Source organism: Syngnathus scovelli, chromosome 4 (assembly GCF_024217435.2).
Source record: "Syngnathus scovelli strain Florida chromosome 4, RoL_Ssco_1.2, whole genome shotgun sequence".
NCBI classification, from domain to species: domain Eukaryota; kingdom Metazoa; phylum Chordata; class Actinopteri; order Syngnathiformes; family Syngnathidae; genus Syngnathus; species Syngnathus scovelli.
In genome coordinates this window covers 23,372,966-23,399,805 of record NC_090850.1, presented here as the reverse complement: position 1 = coordinate 23,399,805, position 26,840 = coordinate 23,372,966, and the positions used below count along the sequence as shown (strand labels likewise).

General features: G+C 47.3%; 1 protein-coding gene across 2 annotated transcripts in view; it reads right to left on the bottom strand.

Annotated features, from left to right (window-relative positions):
• The window catches only part of si:ch211-186j3.6 (neural-cadherin), a 112,762-nt gene that overhangs the window by 41,064 nt on the left and 44,858 nt on the right, over window positions 1-26,840 (bottom strand). For both annotated transcript variants that reach the window (XM_049717559.2, XM_049717558.2), the window contains exons 8-23: window positions 22,755-22,927; window positions 20,159-20,327; window positions 19,564-19,734; window positions 19,254-19,426; window positions 17,043-17,210; window positions 14,514-14,763; window positions 12,564-12,691; window positions 12,290-12,476; window positions 9,713-9,856; window positions 3,973-4,093; window positions 3,596-3,758; window positions 2,704-3,168; window positions 2,441-2,632; window positions 1,463-1,654; window positions 535-978; window positions 125-455 (exon numbers count right to left, since the gene is read on the bottom strand). In XM_049717559.2, coding sequence (XP_049573516.1) covers window positions 125-455; window positions 535-978; window positions 1,463-1,654; window positions 2,441-2,632; window positions 2,704-3,168; window positions 3,596-3,758; window positions 3,973-4,093; window positions 9,713-9,856; window positions 12,290-12,476; window positions 12,564-12,691; window positions 14,514-14,763; window positions 17,043-17,210; window positions 19,254-19,426; window positions 19,564-19,734; window positions 20,159-20,327; window positions 22,755-22,927 — 3,471 coding nt within the window. The remainder of the gene's footprint in view (window positions 1-124; window positions 456-534; window positions 979-1,462; window positions 1,655-2,440; window positions 2,633-2,703; window positions 3,169-3,595; window positions 3,759-3,972; window positions 4,094-9,712; window positions 9,857-12,289; window positions 12,477-12,563; window positions 12,692-14,513; window positions 14,764-17,042; window positions 17,211-19,253; window positions 19,427-19,563; window positions 19,735-20,158; window positions 20,328-22,754; window positions 22,928-26,840) is intronic.

The window sequence follows — 26,840 nt, the reverse complement described above, 5'->3', positions numbered from 1 at the left end:
GCTCTGCTGGTTAGAGCTGTGCCACGTGGACAAAACTATTGAGACGCCCTCATCATCTCCAAATCGGAGAACAAAAATGTCTGCTGGAAATTTGACACATCAGAAAAAAATCATTCCGGCTCACCTTTGTGCGTGTTGATGAAGACGGTCTTTTCGCCGGCGACGTGCGGGTGGTCGTTGTGGTCGCCGATGGTGACGGTCAGCGTTGAGGTGACCGTTTTGGCGGGATGCCCGCTGTCGCTCATGACCACGGGGATGAGGAACTCCTTCTGACGCTCGCGATCGAACGTCCGCAGCGCCGTCAGCGTGGCCGTCCCGTTCAGGTTGTCCTTCAGGTAGAAGTCGTTGTCGTGGCGATAGTCGTCCGGGACAGCGAAACGGAAAGGCGCGCCGTTCTCCGGGGAGTCGCGGTCCACCGCCCGCAGCAGCGTGGACGTCTCGTTCATGGCTACAACCTGAAAATGTATTCAGACATCGATTGGTGTGTGTGTGTGTGTGTATCTTCAGTCATTGACACGTTGGTGGTGATCCTACCTGAGGTCCAGGAAGGTTCTCATAGACCACCGGCGCGTACTCGGCTTCAAACTGCGGCCCGTTATCGTTGACGTCCAGCAGGGGGAGCTCCACCGTGGCGCTACCCGACAAAGCGGGCATCCCGCGGTCCGTGGCGATGACCACCAAGTGGTGCTGGGCCACCCTCTCGCGATCCAGCGGCCGGGCCACCGTCAGGACGCCCGATTGGTCCACGGCGAAGAGCCCGTCCGGGTCCGAGTCTCGAGACAGACTGTAGACCAGCTGGCGGTTCTGACCCGAATCCAAGTCGCTGGCCACCAAGCGGGCCACGCTGGTCCCCACGGGGACGTCCTCTGACAGGGGGCCCAGAGACAAAAAGTGCGGGATGAAGACCGGGGCGTGGTCATTGTAGTCGTCCACCTCAACGGCGCAGTGAAGCAGGCTGGAAAAATCCAAGTCTTCAACCTGGAACGCACACAGACAACACATGAGTCATGTTCAAGCGGTTCCAAAAAAATAAATTTTGAACCCTAATAGTAAAACCTAAGCCTTGCCCGAAACCCAAACGTGAAAACCCAAATCTGGCAAACACCGCATCTGTAAAACTCAAGCGCACCATTTCACTTCTCTCATACAGGCTGCACTTTGTGAGAGACGAAAAAAAGAACACACAAAAAAAAAAAAAAAGAGTCCATTGGCGAGCTATTTGAGAGGCAGATTGCTGTTCTGCAAAAAAGCACAGTGAATCATTGCCTTTCATGTCCTCAAGTGACCCTTAAAAGTTTCCCGGTGCATCGCCGCCAATCAACTCAATCTTTGTAGAGTCAGCCGCGGCTATTTGTCGACTAGGCGTGACTAGACCTTGTATGTCTACCTTTGGCCACAGCCGTCTAAACGGAATGCGATTGCACCTGAAGTCACTTGGACGTGAATTGTTCGAGCGAGTCACCTTGATGGTGAGGTTGAAGCTCTGCTCGCCGTGTCTCTCGTAGTCGAGTCGCTTCTTGAGTCTGAGGCTCCCCCGCTGCTCCGCTTTGTTGCTGACCACGTAGAACTTTTGCTCCTGGTCTCCGGCCACCACGCTGAAGGTCAGCTGGCCGTTTTCTCCCGTGTCTCGGTCCTCGGCCTTCAACTCCAGGACCTTGGCAAACGAGCCGGCGGCGGACACGTCAGTAGCGCGGCGGCGTTTTTAGACGAGGCTCGTCGGATGGCTGCATTCGGATTTTGAAATTGGATTCAGCAGCCACGAGAGCATCGAACGCAAACGTCCGTCTTTCTATTTCGTTCACGTTCCCAGACGGAAGGTTTGGATGCGGCTTGGTGTGCATGTTCAGCCGTCTTGAACTTTTTTTTTCTTTTTTTTCTTTTTCCCCTCCCATCGCAGAGCTGAGAACTCAAAGCGAACGCTTAAAGGGAATAGAAAGGCTGCAGTGCTTTTTTTGGGATCCTGAGCCAGGAAGAGGAAAAATTATTTCCGATGAAAAATATCCCCCCCAGTTTTTCGCATTTAATTTTTAATAGCTGAAAACGTCAAGTAAAGTTTGAGTTTGTTGAGTTTTTGTTTGGATGCATACGTACCAAAATCAAAGTGCATTCAGAGGTTACGACATTTTGCGTTGGAGTGGATACAAAAAGTAATGGACTCATTTCCATCGGCATCATTTCGTCGAATTGGAAAACCTATTTGTGATCAATTTAGCAATTAAATGTCCACATTTGATTTTGATCCATTAAAAAACAACATTTATGTATGCAAGAAAATGAGTCAGGAATCACTCCATCAGTTACAAGTGACTGACGGATCAAGTGACCCGATTATGACTATTATTTGCAGCGATATCGATCGCAAAGACACATTTGGATGGATTTTCTATTGCGCACGATACGACAGCAACGGCTCTTCAACCGGGCTCGGCCGCCGGCTCACCTCAGCGTTGGGCTCGGCGTTTTCCGAGATCCTGGCCAGGCAGACGTGTTGGAGGAATCTGGGCGCGTGGTCGTTGACGTCCGTGACCTGGATGGTCGCCGTGGCCGTTCCCGCCATGCCTCCGCCGTCCCGGGCTTCCACCACCAGCATGTAGGCCTCCACCTGCTCCCGATCCAGGCCGCCCAAGGCCACCTAGCAAAAGGCACATTGGTGAAGAAACGGATGCTGGCCGCGTTTGCCGGCTGCCCGAAACCCAAACAGACCGTGATGGTGCCGGTGGCGGGGTTGATGGCAAACATCTCGGAGAAGGCGGCGACGCCCCCCGTCCCGTCCAAGCTGCCCAGAATCCTGTAGGACAGGACGGCGTTCTGGCCCACGGCCGCGTCGTCCAGGTCGGTGGCCGTCATCTCCATCACCGACGTGCCGGCCGGCGAGTTCTCGGCCACGTCGCCGCGGCAACTGGACGCGCAGGTGAAGACGGGAGCGTTGTCGTTGATGTCCCACACGTTGATGATGACGTCGGTGAAGCCCGTCAGGCCCTCGCCGCCTTCGTCCGTGGCCAACACCACAAAACGCCAGGCGGCGCGCTCCTCGCGGTTCAGCGTCCGCTGAGCGTAGATCTTGCCCGTCGCCTCGTCGATGACAAACTCGCTCTCGGCGCCCTGGCCGTGGAGGGAGTAGCGGAGGGCCTCCTGGTCGGCGTCCTTGTCCGGGTCGGACGCTGTCACCTGCGACCCCGAAGGTATTGAAAGAAGATGAAATACAACAGCGTCTCATGTCAAATATTTGAAGTCATTCTTTTTCTTACATTTTTTGCGTTTATCAATCAAGTCTCATTCGCTATAATTGCATTCATTGAAATGTAATCATACATTTTTTTTTTTTTTTTTTAGGTCAATTTGACCCTTTCTTAATCTTTTTTATAATTGAACGCTTCATGAACAAGATGCACATTCACCAATTACCATAAATAACGAAAATAATAAAACTGAAAAACGCATTTTATATGACATTTTTATTTCTGAATGATTATATTCACGATCAATGGTCTTGTATTTAATTTCATGTTTTATTTACTATTTAATTATTAGCTGTGATCACTGCAATGAAATCCATGCGGATGACTTGAATTCCCTTGAATTAGCGCCTACCTACCTGCAAGACGAACACAGGCGAGCCATCCAGTTCTTCCGTCACGCTGCCGTAGTATTCGTTGACGGTGAACACGGGCGCTTCGTCATTCTTGTTGACCACGTTGACGGCCACGGTGGTGTAGTCCTCCCACTTGCCGTCCGAAGCCAGAACACGCAGCTTGTACCTGCAACGACGACACGACACGACGACTTGGAGAATCAAGATGACAACTGACAAGTGGAGCTAAGTGCTCCTCGTGTCCACCAATAGCTCTTTCCCGTGACTTGTGTCAACATCAACAACTGGCACCGGCACTTAGTTCGCTGAGAGTCTTCTCAAAGTGCTTTCTTTTTTTTAAATCAGTTCATCTTAATTTTGAGAGGATCAATACGCTCTACCTTTTATTCTGCTCGTAGTCCAGAGGCTGAGCGATGAAGATGGTCCCCACCTCCGGTTCCACGTCAAACACGCCTCCCGTGTTTCCGGACGTGATCTGGTAGCGCAGTTTAGCGTTCCCGCCTGCGGAAGAGCACATAAGCCTCACCAAAATGGCCGGCGCTCACCGTGACCAGCTGATTGATTTCCTGCGAGGAAATGTCCTCGCGGGAAGAGCTTGTCGCCCGGCCGCCGACGGGCCGGCCGCTCGGTGTTAATGGAGAGCATTAGCGCATGTTAGCGGGGGGAAGTGTAATCAGATAGCCGGCTCGACAAAAGGTGATTACTCGGGCTTGGCATGTGAAGAGACGCTCCTGATGAGAAATCCATAGTAAGTTTATCTTGCTGCCTGCCTGATGGAGGAAAAGCTTCCAGGTGGATGTTTTCAATGCAATGAAGTCACCCAAACGTTTGGATCCAGTTCTTGTCTAGGATCCCAACATCAAACTGCACTTATTTGACATTCGTCGACCAAAAAGCTATCTTTCATTTACGCTGAACATGTAACATCCAATCTCCTTTCCATCCACTTTCTCGGACTCGGAAAATAGTTTTCAACTCTTTTCAATTCAGTTCAGGGTCGAGCGGGAAAATTTGCTCTGCATACATTGCAGCACCCTCTGTATCAAAAGGACACAAAGTTAGGCTGCACTCGGCAAGGTCGGCTTGCTTTTCTCGTGCCGATGTGATGACGTGATTGAAGCGTCGAGCTGTGCGTACAGTCAGTCGTGAGTCGAGAGATGGAAATGCCCCCCCCCACACACACATTTCAGAATTTGTCCCTTCTGCCTTCCCCCCAATTTTTACAGCCATTAAAACAAGTCAGTGCCTTTTCAATGTGTCGTAACACGTTTTTCTGAGCTGCCCTTGAAGGCATAATGAACAGTCGCCGTGCAGACAATCCATCACACAGATGGCAGATGAGGCAGACGCTGGGGGAAAAAAGAAAAAAAATCAGCCTACAAGAGGCCGTGTAAAGCCCTCGAATTTTTCCATATTTTTCCAATGTAAATTGAGCAAAACTGTCAATAGCAGATTTTCGTCAAGGAGAGACGCACGGACTCTGCCTCACCTATCATCATTATGACAAGTAAAAATGAAATCATATTTGTGCAAATAATTTCAAACATTTTTGTCACTGGAGATCCAACGGCAGAGGACGAGGATTCGCCGCTGCGCATCCGCCCGCCTGCCCGCCCGCCTCGCCGCTTGCAAACTAATGGCCGCGCGCCTGCCAGCGTGGTTCAGACGATTGTGTCACGTAATTCCGATTAGCCTTATGCTAATTCCCATCACGCAACCACGGAGCCGGGATTCGTTAAGGCGTAATTGGCCGTTCTCAGCTTAACACAGCGGAAAAGGTTGTCTTAATTGCAAATGGCGCAGAGTGGGCTAACACCGCGCTTCTTGGCGCCGTTGCTTCCCGTCTACTCACGCGTGAAACATGAACGCCACTTGTTGACTTGGGCCCAAAATTGCTTATGTTTAGTAAACGATATCTTTACATGATAAGATATTTCTATTTTGAATTCACATGACCTAGAAAGTGTGTTATGCGCAAAGCAACTGCAACGCTAATCCGCCTGATTCTGTTGTCTTTTCAAACGAGACGTCCGGGGTACGTGGATTCGCAACCTTTCTAGACTGCAGTTCACATTGTTCCCCCATGCGCTCTGTTTCCTAATTATCCACATGGCTTGAATATTTGCAAACTACTTAAAGAATTATTTCCAATTTTAGGACCGTCCATCTTAAATATAATCAATCTGTCTGTTTCCTCTGGGATAGTGCCAATGGCCTTTAAAACCGCTATTATTAAACCACTACTTAAGCGAGCAAATCTTGACCCGGACTGTCTCAGTAATTATAGGCCAGTTTCAAACCTCCCATTCATAGCAAAACTTCTCGAAAAAGTAGTAGCACAGCAGCTTATTGATTACATGGTCGATAATAATCGATATGACTCTTTTCAGTCTGGTTTTAGAGCCAATCATTCTACAGAGACAGCACTTGCTAAAGTGACTAATGATCTCCTCATAGCTATGGATTCAAATACGGCGTCTGTATTGTTACTACTTGATCTTAGTGCTGCCTTTGACACTGTAGACTTCGATATTTTATTAGGGCGTCTTAAAAGTTGTGTTGGTATCTCAGGGTCAGCACTAAGCTGGTTCAATTCCTATCTATCAGGCAGGACGCACCGAGTGGTCCATGGTAATACGTCCTCTGAGCTTTATAATGTTACTTGTGGTGTCCCACAGGGATCGGTACTCGGACCGATTTTATTTAATATTTATATGATTCCGCTTGGGGGCATAATACGTAAATATAATATTAGTTTTCAATGCTACGCGGATGACACCCAATTATATATGCCGTTATCGATGACAGATCCACAGGACTGCTGTAATCTCGAGGCGTGCCTTGCGGAGATTAAGCAATGGATGTCTCTCAATTTCCTTCGTCTTAACCCGGATAAAACTGAGATGTTGATAATTGGTCCTACTCGTTATCAACATTTATTTAAGCAAACCACTATAACTATAGATAACCGTACTATCACTCAGAGTGATACAGCAACTAATCTCGGGGTAATATTTGACCAAACGCTCTCCTTTCAAAAACACATTAAGAATATAACCAGGATTGCGTTTTTTCACCTTCGTAATATTGCTAAGATTCGTCCTATCCTCTCGACTGGGGATGCGGAAACTATTATACATGCGTTCGTCACGTCGCGCCTGGACTACTGTAATGTATTGTTCTCTGGTCTTCCTAAATCCAGTATTAAAAGTCTACAGTTAGTCCAAAATGCCGCTGCGAGGCTGCTCTCACGGTCAAGAAAATTTGATCACATTACCCCAATATTAGCCGAATTACATTGGCTCCCGGTCCATTTAAGATGTGACTTCAAGGTTCTTCTACTAACCTATAAAGCACTGCATGGCTTAGCGCCTTCATATCTCGTCGACCTAGTCGTTCCTTATGTTCCGTCTCGTAACCTTCGTTCGCAAAACGCTAGTCTTTTAGTTATACCGAGGGCCAAGAAAATGTCTGCAGGGTCTAGAGCATTCTCTATTCGGGCTCCAGAGCTTTGGAATGCCCTACCAATGGATATTAGAACTACTACCTCAGTAGAAACATTTAAGACACGTTTAAAGACACATTTCTATGAGATGGCCTTTAACTAACTTGTGATGGCCGATTTGGCCGGAGTTTGTTCTGTTCTCTCTGCCCACCTCCTCCCCGGCTGAGGAGGGGGTTAGGTGGCTCGAAAGCGGTTAGCGGCTGGCTGGATTCTCGGGGACCAGTTCGGGATGGGGGAGCTGCGGCTCGGCCCCCTTGAGGACACTGCCAGGACAATCGAGGACACCTCCGACATCCATTTTTTTTCATTGATTTTCATATCATGTATTACTTGTGTACTCTCTGCATCCATTATAACCTGGTGATCCTGAAAGGGGGATCCTTCCATCTGTGGTCCCTTCTCAAGGTTTCTCATTTTCCCCTGGTAGGGGTTTTTTGAGTTTTTCCTTGCCCTTTTGGGAGCTTATGATCAGGGGATGCGTTGAGAATAATTGTCAATTTTGGCTATGTGAAGCCCTTTGAGACTGTTTGTGATTTAGGGCTATACAAATAAACTTGACTTGACTTGACTTGCAAATAACTGCGAGGAGCTCAAGGACGGCGGCCGTCAAGGGATGATGCGCGGTGTCCAAACAAAATCAATTGAATGTGTTTTGTTTCCCTCATCTCCCAAGTGGACTCATTTCAAAAGTCTTTGTTTCCCTGGTTGACACCAACACACACACACACATGCAATTTAAGGCAACCACATGAAATACTTAATATAGGAGGAGTCTTTTATATGCAGCATACACAATACGCTCGGCCAATGCAAACTTAATCACACCTTCATAAATGACTTAAATTGCTGCGACCAGTTGACGCTGGAATCAGGCGCTTCACAATCGCAAAATGGAGATCAAATGATATACTGCTTACAAGCTTTGACGTGATTATATTGGACTTACTCGGAATTGGATTTACTTTTATTTGCTCTCATCGTTTATGTTTTTTTTTAATCACTATGCTACGCTGAAGGCTTTTTATTGATATGGTAGCGCCTTTTGCTTAGTATGAATGTGTGGAAGCACTTGGCGCTTTCAAAGTGCACCACAAAAACAACCTTCAAGATCAACGCAAGCATAAAAATCTTTCAGGGCAACTACTCAACTTGGGGCAAAGTCTAAAATGCGCCTAACCCCGCCGAGGAGCACGTGACCCCGGCAAAGCGTGCCCAACCCATCTGCTTTCCAAACGTGGTCCAATCATGCAAGTTGCGGCGTAAAGTAGATGGAGTTTGTCCGCGGGTGTTTTCCACCGACTCTGGCTAGCACGGAGGCTCTAACGAGACCTTTTTTCCGGCCCTGGCATTTAACGAGACTACACTTGTTTACGGAGAGAATTTATTCCGGCTTTTTGACATCCGACAAACAAGTGGTGGGAGAGTTGGGGGGGGGAAGACTCACTGGCAGGAGTGGGAAGGAGCTCGCGGACGCTGCCCTACTCTGTGATTTTTATCGATTTTACCGATAATGACGTCCCAAGCGAGGGCTCGCCTTTTAAGTCCAACACGGATGTTGAATTCCTGCACAGCAGCCTCGCTGGTGCCGCAGTTGTCACGTTTGCATCTAATGAGCACTTAATGTGCCCCAAATCACAAGTGCTTTTGACAGTGCTGCTATTTTTTCTTTTATTCATCATCATTGACTTTGGCTTTTAGCTTTGCGAAGACATTTGGTAGTGGCAGGTGCCCAACTCTGCACTTAGGCTTGCTTGGCATCTCCATGACTAATGATGATAATCAGCACAATTACCATTAAGGTGACTCCATTTTTAGAAGCGGGATCGAGCAGGGAGTCCTGCTCAGCGTAATAAATAACGGCGAGATTCTTGAGAAAAATGACTACTTTAATTTCACAATATGAGTGATTTGTTTTAGCATATGTATAATATGATTTTATGATTAGATTTTTTTATTCTTACTTTTTTATTATTATTTTTATTATTAGTATTGCCCGGAATCCCCCCTCTGTTGCAAAATGACATCAATTGAGTGAGTTGGCTCTTTTTTTCTAATAAACCGTGAAGGAAATGTCAAAAAGTCCAACTGAGACAAAAGTGGACTTCCGAGGTTGTCAGCGGACAGCGACAAGATGCTAATGGCGCGAATTAACATTTGGACAGCCCCGCCGGGCCCAAGAAAAGCTCTGAGAGCACCCGCAGTGGCCCGCGTAGTAAAAAGGCGGACATTATTACACAGTCTATCTTTTCAGAATTGTAAAGATGTCAGACGAGGAGAGGCGCAGTTCAACCCTCGGAGCAATAATATCGCCGAGTCCGGTTTAAATCTCGGCGACCTAACGAGGACTCTTAATTAGCACTCTATTATAGGCGGGTGGATTGAAAAGGTCAACGGATTGTTACGTTTCTAATCTAGCCATATTGAAGTGTTTTGCACTGTTGATTTCCTCCTCGGCTCTCGGCGCCGGCGAGTAATTTGATGTATGATATTTGTTGATGCACATTTGACGTTTGACATTTGACACATCTTGAATGTAGCTCATTTGTAATGTGTCATCTTCAGGGCGCTTGTTTAATGTCGTGTCTCGTGTACAATGTCGGGTTTGTCATCGGCACCTTCGTCTCCGTCGTTGGCGCTGACGGTGAGGACGGCGAATCCCACGTCGGCGTCCTCGTCTGCGTCCACCTCGTACGCCGTCTGGGCGAAGGCCGGCTTGTTGTCGTTGACGTCGCTGATGAAGACGCGCACGTACGCCGTGTCTGACAGCAACAATGGGGGGGGAAACAAAAATTTTGATTTTGCTCAAAGTTGTGCCCTACCTTTGACCTGACTAGCAAACGCGCTGACAAACAAACGGCGTGTCTGCGAGTAGCAAGGACGCAACAACAACAACAACAACAACAACAACAACAACAACAACAACAAGAAGCAAGTCTTCCAGAAGCCAGAGAAAGCTGCTATTATGAGCGCCTAGTTGTGCCTATTCTGTCACCTGGCACATCTGTCGCATCGCTTTGCAGCCTGAACACAAACGTGTTCACCCACGCAGACGCGCACCAAAATAGGAACGCAAACCGTCCTCCCATCCATCTCCCGCCACTTGTCTGTCGAGGAAAACGCACACACGGATGGCACTCGCACACTATTCCGCTTCAAACTCCTTTCCATGCAAAATCTTTTATTTCATTTGATGTCGCTTTAATTGTTTTGGAGTTTGAGAGGTCACAAGAGCAAAAAATATTAGGGTCCAAGTCGTTGTTCCGCTAGACATGTTTACACTCGGCATAAAAAGAAAAAAATCATTTTCTCCACTTTATGGGTCAGAAAGCAACGTTTTGTCATTTTCCACTGGTCATTTGTAAAGAATAGCAAAATGCAGTCACGATTTCTTTTCTACTGAAAGAAGGGAGTCAACTCTTTTGGTCTATGATCTGAACTTGTTGACTTCACCTCTCTACCGAGCAGCTATCAGAGCACGGAAGAAGCAAATAAAGCCAATCCAAAAAGACGGAAGCTGGGTCGCCACCCGGCGCGGCGCCACGAGATGATGTCGTGTTGCAAGGACGAGTGCGAAAAGTCGCATGGAACAGCTGAGCGAGCCGCCTTGACGAGGTTGGCACTCCAAACAATCACACCGCCAAGTGCGAAGCGCCCGTTTGGAGACTTATTTTCCATACAAGCGCGTTCTAGGGAACTTTCCGAAAATGAGAAGCACAGATTGTTTTTTTTTTTTTTTCCCACAGCTCACATGGAATGAGGATCCAAGTTTTTTGGACAAGACGCAAGGCACGCTTGTCGGCCATCTGCTTCAGCGGACAAACGAGGAGCTTCGGATGGGAATGAAAATGAGTTCAGGTGTTTTCCTAGCAACCCCACATTTGTTCTACAACATGTTTGACACTGAGACTTTGCCGACTTTAGTTCAAAAAAACCCTAGCACGCTCATATCGGATGAGTTGACCAAAAGCATATTGTCCGCCGTCCTCCCTCGCCTTTCCTCAACGCTTCTTTCCGAACGAGCCGTCTGGCCGAGCATCTGCTCTCCTCCCGCACTTTGCGAGGCGCGTATGCGCTTCATCTGTCGCCGCGGAAAACAAATGGAGCCTTAAATGAAGCGCAGCTGTCCAAGCATCCCACAAAGGTCTCCCTCCTCTCTGCGGCTTGTTGCTAAACGGCGGCCGAGTAGGTGCCGGTCACAATCGTCGTATTGTGGGACTTTAAGGTCCATACGTAAGGAACGCCCGATTATCAGGTGTGTTGTGGATTTTTCCTTACATAGGTTCAACAAACTCAGTCACAACATAGGGCCAATTTTCACGGACATCCACCTGTTTGCCTTTGCGTGACTCCTCCGGGCTCTCGTTATTTCTGTCGACCGTTGTCGTTTTAGCTTGAGAAACATGTCTACCGGAGCTGTAACGGCACCACAAAAAAGGATTTTTTGCTGGTCAATCTCTCTGTTTTGAATTGACGCCAAACAAAAGTGCTTGTCTTTTGTGCAAGCTGGAGCGGATTTGATAACTCTGCTAGAAGTGCAGCAATTAAGAGTGCTTTTCACGCTGACTGATTTTTGTTGTCTTTTCAGTTGTTGTCGAGCCAAAACAACACCTTGCTTATCTGCAAAGTTGTAAGGCAACAGGTGCTGTTCTAACACCTTTCCCTCAGGACGTTTTAGTCCACCAAAAGAAAAAAAGAAAAGCCTTTTCAACAAATCTCATGTCCTCGACAGCTGGTAAAAAAAAAAAAATACAATAAGAACGAACAGTCAAGTGACTCTTTCAACATCAACGGATCACATTTACATCATTTGAAATTGAAGTGTCCAAACGATGGCATCTATCATAAAAATACAAAAGAAAGCATATCAAATATATTATGGCTTGTTTGCTCACTTGGAACATCTCCAAATGTTCCAGCCAAAGCACGAGTCGTCGAGTACTTCTCGTTATTCTCAACAAGACAAAAGATGAATCGAGGCATTTTTGAAAATTTTGAGCAAAGTCCATTAGGGAGTTTTGGTTTTTTTTTCGCCCTTCAAAAAAAGCCTTCAAAGTATCTGAGAGATTGCGCACTTGACATGTTTTCGAAGATCATTCCAAAGCAATTAGTGCCTTCAAATATTCTTTGATCCTCAGTTCTGCTTCGCTACAAAAGGACGAGGGCTACGACAATCCATTAAATGGAGTTCTTACCGGAATTGGGCTGCCCGTGTTTGCCGGGTCTGGCCGACTCCCAACCGTCCACCGATTGGACCTCCAACAGGTAGGAGCTTTTGGTTTCCCGGTCAAAAACGGTCTGCGTGTAGATGAAACCCAACTCGGGGTCGATGCGGAAATACTGGTGATCGCCGCTACGATCCTCAAGCAGCGAGTAGGCGATCTAGAACATGCCATCAAAAACGGGACTTCAAATATCACTGTTTGTTTTATTTTTTTTTTAGTACGTGCGTGTGACTGCACATTTCACCTTCCCGTTGAGGCCCAAGTCCAAGTCGTTGGCGGACACCTGAAACACCAAAGTTCCCGATTGGGCGCCCTCGGTCACCGAAGCCTCGTAGATGGAGGATGTAAAAAAAGGGACGTTGTCGTTCACATCTGGAAAATTGGGGAGACGGGGTTGGGGAGAAACTTCAATTTATTCATTCATTTCTCACGTACGTACAAGTACGTATGACTGCACGGGTTTAGGGTTTGGGCCTAAGGCGTTTGCGTTAGCATTGACAGTAAAGGGGCTAAGACGTTAGCGTTGACAGGAAAGGGGCTAAGGCTAGGGGCTACATTATATTAGTGTTTAGGAGTGAAGACTTGGAGTTCGGTACCAACCAGCACTAAGGTAAGTGGCTTGGGACTAAGTTTAAGGGTCTTGGATTAAGCGGTGGCCACCAAACAAGAAGGCCTGACTTGATGACTTATTCTCAATATACAGAAACCTTTGGTCCTAGTTGCAGTATTTTTAAGCAGAAAATAGACCGTTCAAAATGGAGAGCCGGTTGTAAGATGTTGGAAGCTCAGCCGCAAAAGGAGGCTTGCGTGCAGATTGATGGCTGCCCGCTAGATGGCCCCTTCCAAGATGAGGTTGAGAAAGATGAGGTACAGTCGTTACACCCATGCAGTGTTTGGGGACTCAAGAATGAGGGCTGGGATTGTTCTTGAATTTCCTGAAAGGTAGTCATTTGTTTTTCTGAGTGGCTGCACTTAAGCATGCGGGCGTTGACCTTTTGTTTATGACAACACTTTATCTCTGGCATTTGAGAACGCATTTGCAATTACAGAGCCCAACCTTTGGGTTCCACAGAAGTTACTTTGACGCTTCAAACGTGACAAGAAGTCTTGCGGCGTCTTCTCTTGCCCTGACACTTCTTTTATTCTCTCGCTCAACTGTCAAGCTCTGCGGTCGGACCAAAGGGGGAGCTTTGCCGGGCTGTCGTTCGGACTTCTAAAGGCTGCGGGAAGATGAAAAAGCATTTGAACTCTGGACAAATACCAGCTAACTTTGGGATGTGTCGACAGAGGGCCGAACATAAAAAAAAAAAAAAAAAAGAGGGAAGCGCTTCTGGTGTCGGTGGAACACACAGTGGGAGCAAAACGTCTTATTCTTTCCACCACTGAAGCGAAACATTCCAGTCAAGAAATTATTCCACAAGGCAAGCCCATTTGCTGGGATTTGATTTGAGATCTTTATATTCCATTCTGGGGGAAAAAAGACAAAACAAATCTACAAATGATTCGGAAATGGCGAAAGCTACAGACAGTATGGAGTGTACGCTTGGGTTTGGGAGGTCGGATTAGCTTAACCTTAAAGCTAACATTCATGAAGAAAAATGGAATGCTGGAGAAGAGTAAGACTGTGGAAAAATGGGCGGCGCACTATGGTCTTAGGGTGGTTACATTTTTTATTCCACATGGTTGTTTGACAAGAGACTCCACATCTATTTTTCATTCACAGCGGTGTCAAGATGAGGTTTGCAGCTCAGATCGGACAGATCAATAGCCGACAAAGCCGTGACACGGCGCCGCCAGGAGTGCCTTGAAGCCATGGAGAGGGAAGAGATGATTCTATGGCGTCATCGAGCAGAAACTCCAGTCAAAAAAATAAATAAACCAGATCTCCATGGGTAAAGTGACTTGGAGTGAGCAAGAATGCTCCACATTTCAGTTAAATTCCACCCTGGAAAGGGGCGGGGCCTAATGTCACAACGTCTCAGCTAGTTTCATTCGTTCTTGCTGGACTAAGGTCAAGACTTGGTGTTCTGGGGCAAGGTGAAAAGAAAACGGGATCAGGGGCGAGGGGGCTAGAAATCAGGACTAGGGTTGCGCTAGGCTTCAGAGACGACGGTGTCAATCGCAAAACCAGCCCGTCACATTATTAGGAACGGGATTGCCAGGTTATGCCAACAACGGGAGACCAAAGACCGACCTGTGACGTTGACGAAGACGGTGGTGAAGGCAGCCAACGGGACGGCGGCCACGTTCTGGGCTCGAACCCTCAGCATGAAGTTTCGGGTGGTCTCGTAGTCCAAAGGCTCCGCCACCAGGATGGAGGCCGAGCCGTCTTCCCGGTTAGGCGTCAAGTAGAAGCGGACGGGCATGTTGGTCTCCGGGACCATGCCGTCCTCCAGATTATACGTCACCCTGGGGTCCCCCAGTGGGGAGGTGGCCTTGATGGTCTGGTTGTTTGGAGAGAGGTCACAAAAGGTTAAATCCCCTGACCCAAACCAAAGATTTTGTCTCCTTGTTGCAACACACGCAGAGGTCCACCTGAGAAAAAACAATCTCTGTCACGTTAGCTTTAAATTGTACGCCCCGGTCCAGATGAAATCTTTTAATCTATTCCCGCCTCCAGAGACCTCCTGGCACGCTCGGCTCTTCTACTTAGCGGAAAGCGATCAGCCCCCTGTGTTTTACGGCGCGCAATAACGTAAAGTCAAATATTAAGGCCGTAAATTTCCGGCGAGGCTCCGACATGCGGAAACCCGGCGGGATCTTACAATGCCATCTTCCCCGCCACTCCCGCCTCATTCTTGCTTGGCTAATTAAGGCCAAAGCCATGTAGAAGACATGGCCGCACGCTCCCAATTAAGCTCCAAAACGCCATCTTGGACAGGACGCCGGTGACCTCGTTGAATCCGGTCAAGCCCCCCGAACGTCGGAGCCGCCGTAATGAGACAGCGGCTAGCAAACATGGCCGCTTAAAGGCGGGCAGAGCGCTCATTTCCACGGCCGAGGCATTAGCAACATGGCTGTCGGGCCTATAACCCCAAGCCTCACTCATTGGCAGAACTCGGCCCGGAGTCAGAAGCGTGCGTTAATCAGACACTGGCTGGCAAACATGCTGATGAAAAGCATCCTGGAATGTTCCAATTTCCCCAACGCCGGGCGCTTTTGGCATTTCCGCGGGCTGCCATTTTGGGAGATCCTGTCGGCTCGACGTGAAGGACCCTCGGCGGCCGCTTTGTTTCCATCCTCTCAGCGCAAATATCAATCAGCGGCTCTAATGGACTTAATTGCTTTGGAGAGGCGCTGGGAAAACACTCGTGATTAGCGGAGAAGGCATAAACGCCAGTGCGGATGAATAATGAAAGATGGCGATTAGTGAACATCTGCAGCGCGCTCAAAATGAAGCTTTAGCATGTTGCCGTTTTGCCTTTTGATTTGCTTGCTCAACCTCGTGTCAAAGGGGTCCAACTTGTTCACATGGATGGCTAATAATCCAGCCTTTTAAATACTTTTCAAAACCATTCAGGGTTCCCAAATGGAAAAATAAATGCGCTTTTAGCTTTAAAGTGCAAATGGGGAAGGCGGTCCGGTCGGTTTCTCGGGATGATTACAACGCATCTGCATGCAGGGTGAAGAAGCTCTTCGGGTTCCCGCAAGCTTTCAACGCATAAAGCGGATTAAAAAATGGAAGTCAAAAACTCAACAAATGACCATCTTCATCAAGAGATCATTTGCTTCTACTTTTTGTTTGTTTGTTTGTAGATTTCAAAATAAGATGATTGACAATATTCATGATGTTTTAGGATTCAAGTTTTGGAGTCTGCTCAGCTGCACCATTTTGCTCCCGGAAAATAAAACATCAGGTACCGATCGACCTCATGCCTACATTTTCGTGGCAAACAAATGAGCATCATCAAATTTGGATGTGAAGACGGCATCAGCGGAGAAAAAAAGCTTGGCAATTTCACGTCACCCATCTGTTTCCATTTGGAGCCCTGTTGACAAATTCCCCAGCAGGAGTTTGTCAAAGTGCGTGCCTTGGAATTTGACCAAATTGTGGTTTCAAAGCCAAATGGCAAAACTCCATTTGGCGTAGTCAAAAAAAAAAAAAAAAAAAAAGCTAAGTTGCAAACTTTGGCACACGGCTCGTCTCTCTGGTTGACCTGTGCTCGCTATTGTTCCAACAGCTCGGGGAGCCGTTTCACAAAGGTCGAAAGTTGCCCCAAAAATGGCTGCTTAAAACCAAAATGGCTGACTTGCACTTCCAATTTGGCCGTGGGCCTTTCGATCTTGTTCTGCTCGTCGAGCCCGCCCAATTTTTGTCGAGCGGCGTCGAGGGCTGATTCTTTTTTTTTTTTTTTTTTCCACCTTAATAATTCATGGAGCGGTTCATACATTTTAATACAAATGCCAAATTATGCATACGCCTCTCAGTAGATGAATGTGTCATTCGGAAGTGGAAAACGAATATCGATTGGATGCAACCATGTTGATTATAGTCTTTCTAAAGCAGGCTAAAGTTGAAGGACCAACATTTCGGGGAATAAGAGAGAATATTAAATCTAGATATTGACAAACATGTTGACTGACAGACCTTTATATTAAGTTCCTTCCTTCCTTGTTTTCTTCCTCCTTCCCTTCCTTCCTTCCTGCCACCCTCCCTCCCTCCCTTTTGTTTTTCACTTTACGCACGTTTTGTGGGTTTGAATGCGACCAGTGCGGGACTTACCACGACGGGCGTGTCGCGCACGGTGTTCTCGGGTATGACCACGGCGTAGCTTTCCTTCTCCCACTGCGGCGGCTGGTTCTTCACGTTGGTGATGGTCACGGCCAGTTCCACGGAGCTGCTTCGGTTCCCGCCGTCGGTGGCCACGATCTCACGGGTGATGTAGGTCCTCTGAAGCCACAGCAAATGAACGAATTTTGAGAGCAAATGCCAGTGAGTCAGTCATAAGTGGGGCAGTTTTGCAAAATGGCACTCAAAAAGGCTAAAAAGTCCATTTGGTGCACTTTGGTATTTATGAGATGATGGAACATCAGCGTTCCCTGTATAGTGGAGTTTTTTTTTTTTTTTTTTTAAAGGAAAATAAAAAGTAAAAAGCAGGCATTTCCAAATGCATCACTAATGCATTGCTACTTTTTTTTATAAGCCCCAAAAACAGGTTTTTGCATTTGATTTTGATCAGTAAAACAAAACAACTCGTTGGCCACATTGATGCTGCACGATGATTTGCATGCATGTCCACATTCAATTCCAATTTCGACATCTTAAAGGGGAAGTCAACCCCAAAATGTTATGAGTAATAATATGCTCCTGGCACCTGTGATGTCATTTTCATTGTGGCAAAATGGCCGCCCCTGAGAGGGATCAATCAATCAATATGGGTGAGAAATACTATGAAAAGAAAAAAATCTTCCCCTGCAATTGTATTTTTTATGAATAATGGGGAATAAATTTGCCATGGCCGTTGGATCCTTATCGCCGCTTCCATTTGACGCGCCAAGCTAATCAAGCTAATGCTGCCACTTGCAATGTCTTCATCTCAATCAAACGGCACAAGCGTGCGGCGAAGCGCTAATGGCGGATGGCGTTCGTCACATTTCCATGCTTGGAGGAGCGAGCCACGCTTTCTCCCTGATTGCGCAGACGTCTGGTCTGGCGGCCGGCCGGCCGGCCGGCCGCTGATTGGTTCAGCGCCGGAGCCCCTTTCTTCGCTGAACCGGCCGATATTTCCTCGGGTGGCGCACGATTAACGACGTGCGCAATCTCTCGGAACACGCGCCGGCAATCCAAGAAATTGCACGTCGCCGAGATGGCCGCAGTGATAAAAGTCCAACGGGAGGAAGAAGTTTCCCACAGGAACAAATGCACTCGGGACGCAATGTTTTACAGCCGGGGAAAATATATTTTTAGACGAGTCGCTCCACCAAATGATTGTGATCGTTTGGCAATTATGATTCTATCATGATACAGCAGTTTCCTGTACTAGAAGAAAACCAGCTACAGTATCTATGGACTGCAACGATCTGCTTAAAAATAGAGATACAATACATCATTACATACTTTTTTTTTTTTTTTTTACAACAGCTTTTGCCCTAACAAAGCGTTTGGCAAAAACATATAACAGAGAAGGTCACATAAATTGTAGTCTGTTTTTTAAAAAAAGAAATCTTTCTTTTAATCCAAAACATGAAGGAAACATGCTTGACTTTGTTGGGATAAAATATATAATAAATAAAAATATCATATAAAAAAATACTAATAATAATCTGAAACGCATGATTGCCGTAAGAATAAATGCATCATTGAAACAAAAGCACCATATTTGCAAATATTTGCTTTTCATTGGGCAGCATGTGGAAATAAAAAAAATGATCAAATAAAACCAATAATGCCGAAAAAATGTACGTAAAGCAAAATACCCACGGCCTTAAGTGAAAATGACCAACAAAGAAATTCCTACATCTATTGAGCTCTCTCAGCCTCTCAACCTATCATGGCCCAGCAAACAACTTTTGTTGACGTCATCAAAGCCGCTCGCTTCTTTGCAACTCAATGTTTCCTGTCAAAACTTGTTTTTCAAAAGAAAGCTGTGCACGCAAACGAAAATGTCGAGAGGAAGGTCACACTACCCGATTTCAGGATTTTTTTCAAGTGGTTTAAATAGCAACTTTTGTTTTCATGTTTCGACAACCTCAAGCTTGTTCTTCGAAAAACTACTTTGCACTATTTGTTAGACATCTTGCTTATATTTATCATTTTGTTGCAATTGTGAACAAAATAAGAGTTTTTTTCCTCCAGTGCATTTATTTGACCTGTTCATAAATCTGCGTTGACCTCTTTTTTAAAGTCACGACTATAAGACTTCGATGTTGTTGCGTTTCAATCGAGTACGTAAACCTCCATCTTTAGTACCTAATGCGGCGTCCGAGCGCCTACCTGCGAGATGGGCTGGTTGACGTACACCCAGCCGGTCAACGGGTTTACCCTGAGGTACTCCGGCTGCTCGCCGGACATGGAATAGGTGACGGCGGCGTTGGTTCCAAAGTCGTCGTCGTGGGCCGCCACTCGCAAAAAACTGGTCCCGATCATGGTGTCTTCTCGAAGGAAGTCTGCAAAGAAAGAATTGGGCCACTTGTTGAACGGAACATAACATACGAAACTTTGCACAAGATTTCATTTGGCGAATGACTAAAAACATGTTTTTTTTTCGAAATGTAGCTGATGGAGGGAGTTTTTTTATACTCACACTCGTAGCGGATGTTCTCAAACTTGGGGCTGTTGTCGTTCTGGTCCACGATGAGAATGTTGAGCTGGCAGATGCCAATCAGCGGGTCGTTGGCCCGGTCGGTGGCCGTCACCGTCACCGCGTACTCCCGCTGGCGTTCGCGATCAAATTTGCGGGCCGTGACAATCGTCCCTACAGACAAAAGCGCAGCAGACGTGACGGGCACATCGGGAACCTTTGACACGGTGTCAAAAGCAAACCGAGGAAATCAAGGAATCGCTTTTGATTGCGTCCCGCTGCGGTGATGAAAACCTCGATTGATATTCCAAGCCGTAAAAACTTGTTGTCGTGACACAGACGCAATTTACAAATATGTTGAAGTTTAAAAATAGAAATAAAAATCTGTGTTAGGAATTCAAATTCAGAATCTGACGAATCTTTAACTCAGTCACTGCCAACCCAGTTAAAATCTTTGACGTCTACAACCGACAATGGCACTGAATGAGTTCAAATGTGTTCCATTTAGCATTTTTTTTTACATTCAGAACTATGCTACGATCTGTTTTCATAAGCCGGCGAACAAAGGTGCAAAGTCTAAAAGCCCACAGCCCTGCACCTGTGTCGGGGTGGATGCTGAAGGCGGGCACGGTGGAGTCTTTGTGCATGAAGCCGTACGTGACCTTGCCGTTGGAACCCTCGTCGGCGTCCGCCGCCTCGACCTGCAGCACAAAGGTCCCGGCCGGCTGGTTCTCCAGAACCCTCGTCTTCTCGCGGTACTGCTGGCACTGAGAGAAGCAAACGAAGGCACAGCCGATTTGTTTATTTAGCGCACAGGCACCCTTTTAGCCGAGTGCTCGGACTTTTGACAAACCTGAGGCTGAGGAAGCAATGTATGAAAGTAACATGTGAGCCTCATGTCAACTTGGATTTATTCCTAAAAATGTTGGACTTTTTCCAAATGATCAACTCAAGTGTGCTGTCGACTCATCGGCGCCTCCTACTGACAGAAACCGTTTGGCAGCGGGAAAGCGTCTTTCGTGCCGCTCACATTTCCTTCCGAGTCCGTCGCGTCGCGGCGCGCGCTCGAGGCTGACACGGCTGTACGCGGCTTTAATTTGTATTTCTTGATTTCCCCCCACTGACTTCTCGCAGCAGTGGGCCTCCCCTCCCTCCCTCCCTCCCTCCCTCCCTCCCTCCCTCCCTCCCTCCCTCCCTCCCTCCCTCCCTCCCTCCCTCCCTCCCTCCGCAGTGCATTTGCAGCACAGGACTCCTCTGCCTGCAAGTGAGACTTTCAAAATGAATCTATTATACATAAGGTAACATTTCTCTGCGCCAAGATGTTTGCGCCCCCACAAGCTGTTCCTGCTTTTCCAAGCCAAATTGCGTGAATTAATGAAGCTCGCTTAGAAAAGTACTTGATTCTATTTTCACCGCGAACTGTCATGTATCTGCACCAGCAGCCGTGTGTGTGTGTGTGCATGTGTGTGTGTGTGTGTGCGTGCGCTTGATTTATGGGAAGTTCCACAGCAATTTCACGGAGCTGCTTAACGGCTCCATTGAGGTGGAAGTGCAGAAATGTGCGACTATTAATCGGATATTGTGAATACGCCATCCCTGGCGGAGAGGAGAGAGAAAGGCTTGCATCGGATTGTATATTCTCATCATATTGTGATTCATTGTCACTGGTTGGCATTATTATGGGCTTGGAATTCAGGCAGGCAGGTTTTGTGTAAAATTTCAGCCAGCTCAACTTAGTCACTTGTCGTTTGGTTAATCATAAGTGTATTTACGCACAAAAAGGTTTTAGGAATTTTTGCCCCAAATACCAAGTCTGCCATTTTGGTTGGTAGCTGGCATTTGCAAAAAGTTGTATTTTATTTTTGGTTATCACTTGTGGCCAAAATATAGCAGAAGAATTTAAAGCCTGAACCATAGAAATGAAGTAAAGTTAGTTCAGTAAAGTTTGCTTGGCAACTTGAATTTTGGTAGTCGTGATCATCCTAAATTGGAAAATAAAAAGATGTTTGACATTTTGTTTTTTCAGCATCATTTCCCAGAACCCTTCAGAGAAAAATCTGTTTTGTCCCTTTTTTTAGTAAACATACCATTTCACAGAATTTTTTTTCTTCTTTTTTTTGGTAAACATAGTGTTTCATCCTTGGAAAGATTGTTTAGAAAGTTGAGCTGGAAGAATGACAAAAGATGCAACGAACAAGCAAGAGCGCTTATCTGGCAGCCTTGCTCCCCTTTGCACTCGACATCATCTCGCCACGATAAGGCCGAGCGAGCGAGCGAGCGCGCTCGCGATTCCTCGCTAAATTTACCGGCTCAGATCCTGACCTCCGCGACACGGCTGGTTAGTTTTGCCGCTGGAGTGCACGTTGAGGGAGAGCGGAACCTCGCTGCGGCGCTGGCCGAGTTCGAGTGCTCACCTCGCGTCAGAGGAGGACGCCGGTCACACGTTTTAACCAAACGTTTGAGCTGGAAGACAAGCTTGAAAGCTTCCCGACCTCAACTGGAGAATATATTAGGGTTGTTTTTTTTTTTTTTTTTGAAAGTCACTACACCTTTTTTTCACTACGCCTTTAGACCTGAGTGGATGCACACAGCGAACAATCTGGGAAAAAAATAATTCTGTATATTTGCTTAGCGTTTTTTTGGGGTGGATTTTTCTAGAAATGTCTCCAGAACATTATTCCTCAAATCAACAACAACTAAAACAAAATGAGAAAATTAGCATCATTCGGTGCTTCTGGTGAGACCGGCCCAAATTCTACCGTTGATTATTAAAGAAGTGATTAAATTGGAAATATTTTTGTCCGGCCAAAAACCATGTCTGTCTCGAAAGATGTCTGAAAATACGTCCGGCAACGCGGGCAAATCAGCTTTGAAAACGGCTGGCAGGGAAAGAAGAACGGTAAAAATGCAAAACAAGACCCATTCAAGTTTGCACACGCTTGCGTGGCGCTCGAGTGGGACGTCAAAGCTTTGAACGAGGGTCCGACCGACTAATCGCTCCTCCGGGGAGCCCGATAAACACACGGCGGCTCCAAAGACAATGAGCTTGAGTGGCAAAAGACGGCTTATGTGGGATGGAGTAGGATGGCAGCGCTGTCGCCGTCGTCACGGTGATCAAGAGGCGGGAGGGAGAGCGAGCCGCAAATGGCCTCCCGAAACCTTTCGCAAGGACCCGTCGCTCGGCGCTACGTCACCTTCTCGAAGACGGGCTTGTTGTTGTTGACGTCGTCCACGCCGACCACCACCTGGGCGGTGGACGACAGGGCGTGAGGGCCGCCCGAGGCGTTGTCGTCCGTGGCCGTCACGTTGAGGACGTACTCCACGCCCTGGAGCTGAGGCGGAGGGCTGGAGCGCAGACGGATCAAACCTGGAGGACAAGCACACAAAAACGCCACCATCCTACTTTTATACAATTTCCGCCGTGCTTGCTTGCTTACTACTTTGATATTATGATGCTTGCCGTTAGCGCTTGTCGTTGTAGCATCGCCATTAGCCATAGTAGAAGCAACACCGCATGGGAATACTTTCTACAATCGCAAAGGGTGCCCGCGGTGTGCGGCGACTTCCACTTGACGTTGTAAAATTTGCTTCTTAAAAGCCACGTTAGCTGCTTGGCGGTTGCTAAGCGACGCCCACCTACAACGGCGGCCTGATGGAGACTGCGCTTTGGACTCGGTACCCCTGTCATGCTGTGGGCGACTCATCTGCATCCCACTCGGCTTTGAATGACTCTCTGTGTGCGCGCTTTGTATTCATCTCATACCCCGGCTGCTCTGTTTATGTCGTGCGTGTCGGCGTTATGTCTGTGTGCGTCTGAGTGTGTGTTTGTGTGTGTGTGTGTGTGTGTGGGCTTGAAGTGTGAACAGTGCTTATTACATCCTCCTTATCTTCACGGGCCGGGCCAGGTGCTATCGCTGTCATGTGTTCATTTGTTTGTTGTGTTGGAGGAGAGCAGGGAATTGAAATCATGCTTGCGTGTGTCTGCATGTGCGTGCGTGCGTGCGTGCGTACGCGCGTTTGTGTGAACTATACGTGAGTCTATCTGCGTTTACCAGAGCAGGGAAGGTGATGGGAAAGATTACAGCCACAAGATGATGTACGATTTTGGTTTTGTTCATAGCATCAGACTATAACCTGCCTGCCTGCGTGTGCGTGGGTGCGTGCGTGCGTGCGTGCGTGAGATGTCCGCCGACCCCGCCTTGAGTTGTTTGTCACAATAGCTGCATCCAGGTTAGGTGCGACGGTGACGCACACAAACAGACAAGGCGAAAGCAAAGAGGTGGCGAGAGCCAACTCCAATTTGCAGCCAAGAAAGGTGCGAGAGGCATCGCACACATTGCCTAACATTAATGCACCCATGCACACACGACGGAATATAAACCCGTGCACGCCACGCCACGCCACGTACACGCTCGGCAACAGCTGCAGTGCAATTAAGCTGAGGAAGGACTTGTTCCCCCCCACTCGCTCTCTGCCGTCTTTCTTCTTGGTGTGTAGTGAGGCGTCGCCTTTTGTATGCTGATGTGCGTCTTTGACATGCATACCGCCACTCCGCCGGCCGCACCCCCCCCCCCCCCACACACACACCCGCCTCCCCGATGACTATACCCGCACACTTTTAATCTTGTGCATCCCCTGGAATGCGATTATACTCAAACAAAGCACTCGCGTTGTGTTATACTTGCACAAGTTTTTGTAAATGTGTAGCTACCTCAGTGCACCCCTTTGGGCATCCGGCGCACCCGATTCCAAAATCTATGATACTGAAGCAGTGGGGCAGAATGACCTCACTTGCTCGATTGATCACTTGCCCCCCCATGATCAAGCGCACCAAACACCAAATGAACTCGTAGTTCCCCTAGTGGTACAAGGTAAGGCACGCAATGGATTTGCAGTGAGCTTCTGTGAACATGGTTCGTCGAGAAGCTAATGAGGGCAACTGCAAAAAAATTCCCGTCTTTAATTAAAACGACCAACTGTTGGCGGATCAATCAATTAATAAAATCGTCTGTGGGTTATTATTGTTTCATGATTTGAAGCTCAGCTGTGAAGAAGCAAGGAGTCCCGCGAGGAGTAGGATTAAACACGAGACCAGTTGTTGAAAACGTTTTTAAATCTCCCTTCAGGGGATGTGGGCTTTTTTTTTTTTGTTCATTCTTCTTTTCATTCATGTATTCTTGGATTCAAGCGGCAAAGTTGTCATTTTTTTTGTTATCAGCTTTTCATGTGATATATATTGAGTTGGATTTATGTTGTCTTTCAAGTGGTAAATTAAAAAAGAATAAGCAAGTGCAAAAAGACCAAAGGCGTTCCATAAATGACATCTTACAACTCACAATGCTTTTCATGTTGTTTTCATTTCGAGAGCTGAAAGAAATCCTTATCATACATGTAAAAAAAAAAAGAATAAAAAATTAACAGGTAACAATTTCAAGTAGTGCATTGGAACAAAGTCAGATTGTGTGTTTCGGGACACTTGTCCAACAAATTCTCCCGTGGGAAGTTGGAACAGTAAACAAGCACAATATCCTACGCAAGTTATTTTTGAGTAACATCCAAAAAAAAAAAAAAAGACAGAATTTGAAGCCAAATTTGGGTGAGCTCATTTTCTTGCAACTTCAGAGGAATATTTTTCTTTTTGGCCAAATTCTCATTTTCGTTCGATTTTATACGGTGAATTTTGGGCTGATTTGAAAAGTGATGATTTTGGAGGCTTTTGCCCGACAGCAAGCTTATTTGTCATTCAACTGATTGACATATTACAATTCCCACTTGAAGATGTTCTTTTTCTGCCGTACCTAATGAAGCGGCCGTGGAGCATATGTTCTCTCAAATAAGCCCAAACCTGGAGGGAGTTACAGCTCGTACGAGTGAGATCAGCGGCATTAGCGGCGGCGGCGGCGGCGCATCTTATGCAGATGATGCCGCCGCGTTCGGACGTGACTCCAGCCGGCCGCCTTTGAACTGCAGTCAAATATTCATATCATAAATCAATAATAAGACTGGCAGATTGCTGGCGCGTAAGAGGAAGTCTATTAAGCTCGTAGATTGTCAGAAGCGTGACCCTCGGTTGGCGCGCGCACTCGAGGAATCTGCATGCCGTCTATTTCCATTGCAACTTTGACCCTTCCGCCGCGCTGCCGTCTCGCTCTTCTAAGGCGGCTTCTTGGGTATTCCGACTGCGCCGGCTGCCGATTGTCAATTAAAATGAGGGAACGCTCCGGCGCCCGCCTGCACTCGGGTGCACTTTCCCACCCGGACACCTTCATTACAACGTTGCCACTTCCTCATTATCCCCGCAGACTCGTCGTGCATCATCGTACGGCGTCCGTTTCCAAGTTAGCTAATGGAGTTAGCCAATGACTCTGCCCTGCCTGGCAACCGCTTACAGGTGTGCTGCCAGAAGTCAGCTGGCAAAGGATGGATGGATGGATGGATGGATGGATGGATGGATGGATGGATGGATGGATGGATGGATGGATGGATGGATGGATGGATGGATGGATGGATGGATGGATGGATGGATGGATGGATGGATGGAGCGATGGATGGATGGATGGATGGATGGATGGATGGATGGATGGATGGATGGATTCAAGCCTTCAAGTAAACGAATCGAGAGAGTTTTCGATCGAGACAAAATGACGAGGGAGTTCCGACGTGGAATTTAAAGTCCTATACAGCCGGGCTTATAGATCTCCGAAGCCCGCATCATACATATGGCATATTGTACATCCACCGCACCGCAGATGCGGCTCAGTGGGATAAAAGATGCACGCACACATGCGCGCACGCACACAAACAAACATGCGCATACAGGCACTCAAGCTTAATAAATCGAGACACAAGGCCAGATAGATGCGACTGGTTTGGGGAAGGCGGACACAGCCGGGGCCCCACTCGGCGCGTACATCATATGTTTCGATTTAGCCGGAGATGGCCAAGACGCATTACGTATATGTCGAGACAAAGAGGGCCCCTGAATGGACCGTGAAAGTAAGAGCTGAAGACGTGAGCCATGCACGCAGCGCCTAAGTGGATGCAAATGCTACACGGAAAAGGTTTTAGGATCTTCCAAGAACACAAAGGCACCAAGGTTCATGTCTCCTCTCATCTTCTCAGACCTTTGCGTGTCCTTGCCACCGCGCACGTCGACACTTACGCGCACTCCCCGGCCGCTTCATTAGTGAATCTAAACTCAAAACAGTATCCGTGTCAAAGCAGGTTTAAAAAACATAAATAAAAGCCAGCGGTAGGTAGGGCGGTCGCTCGGGTACATG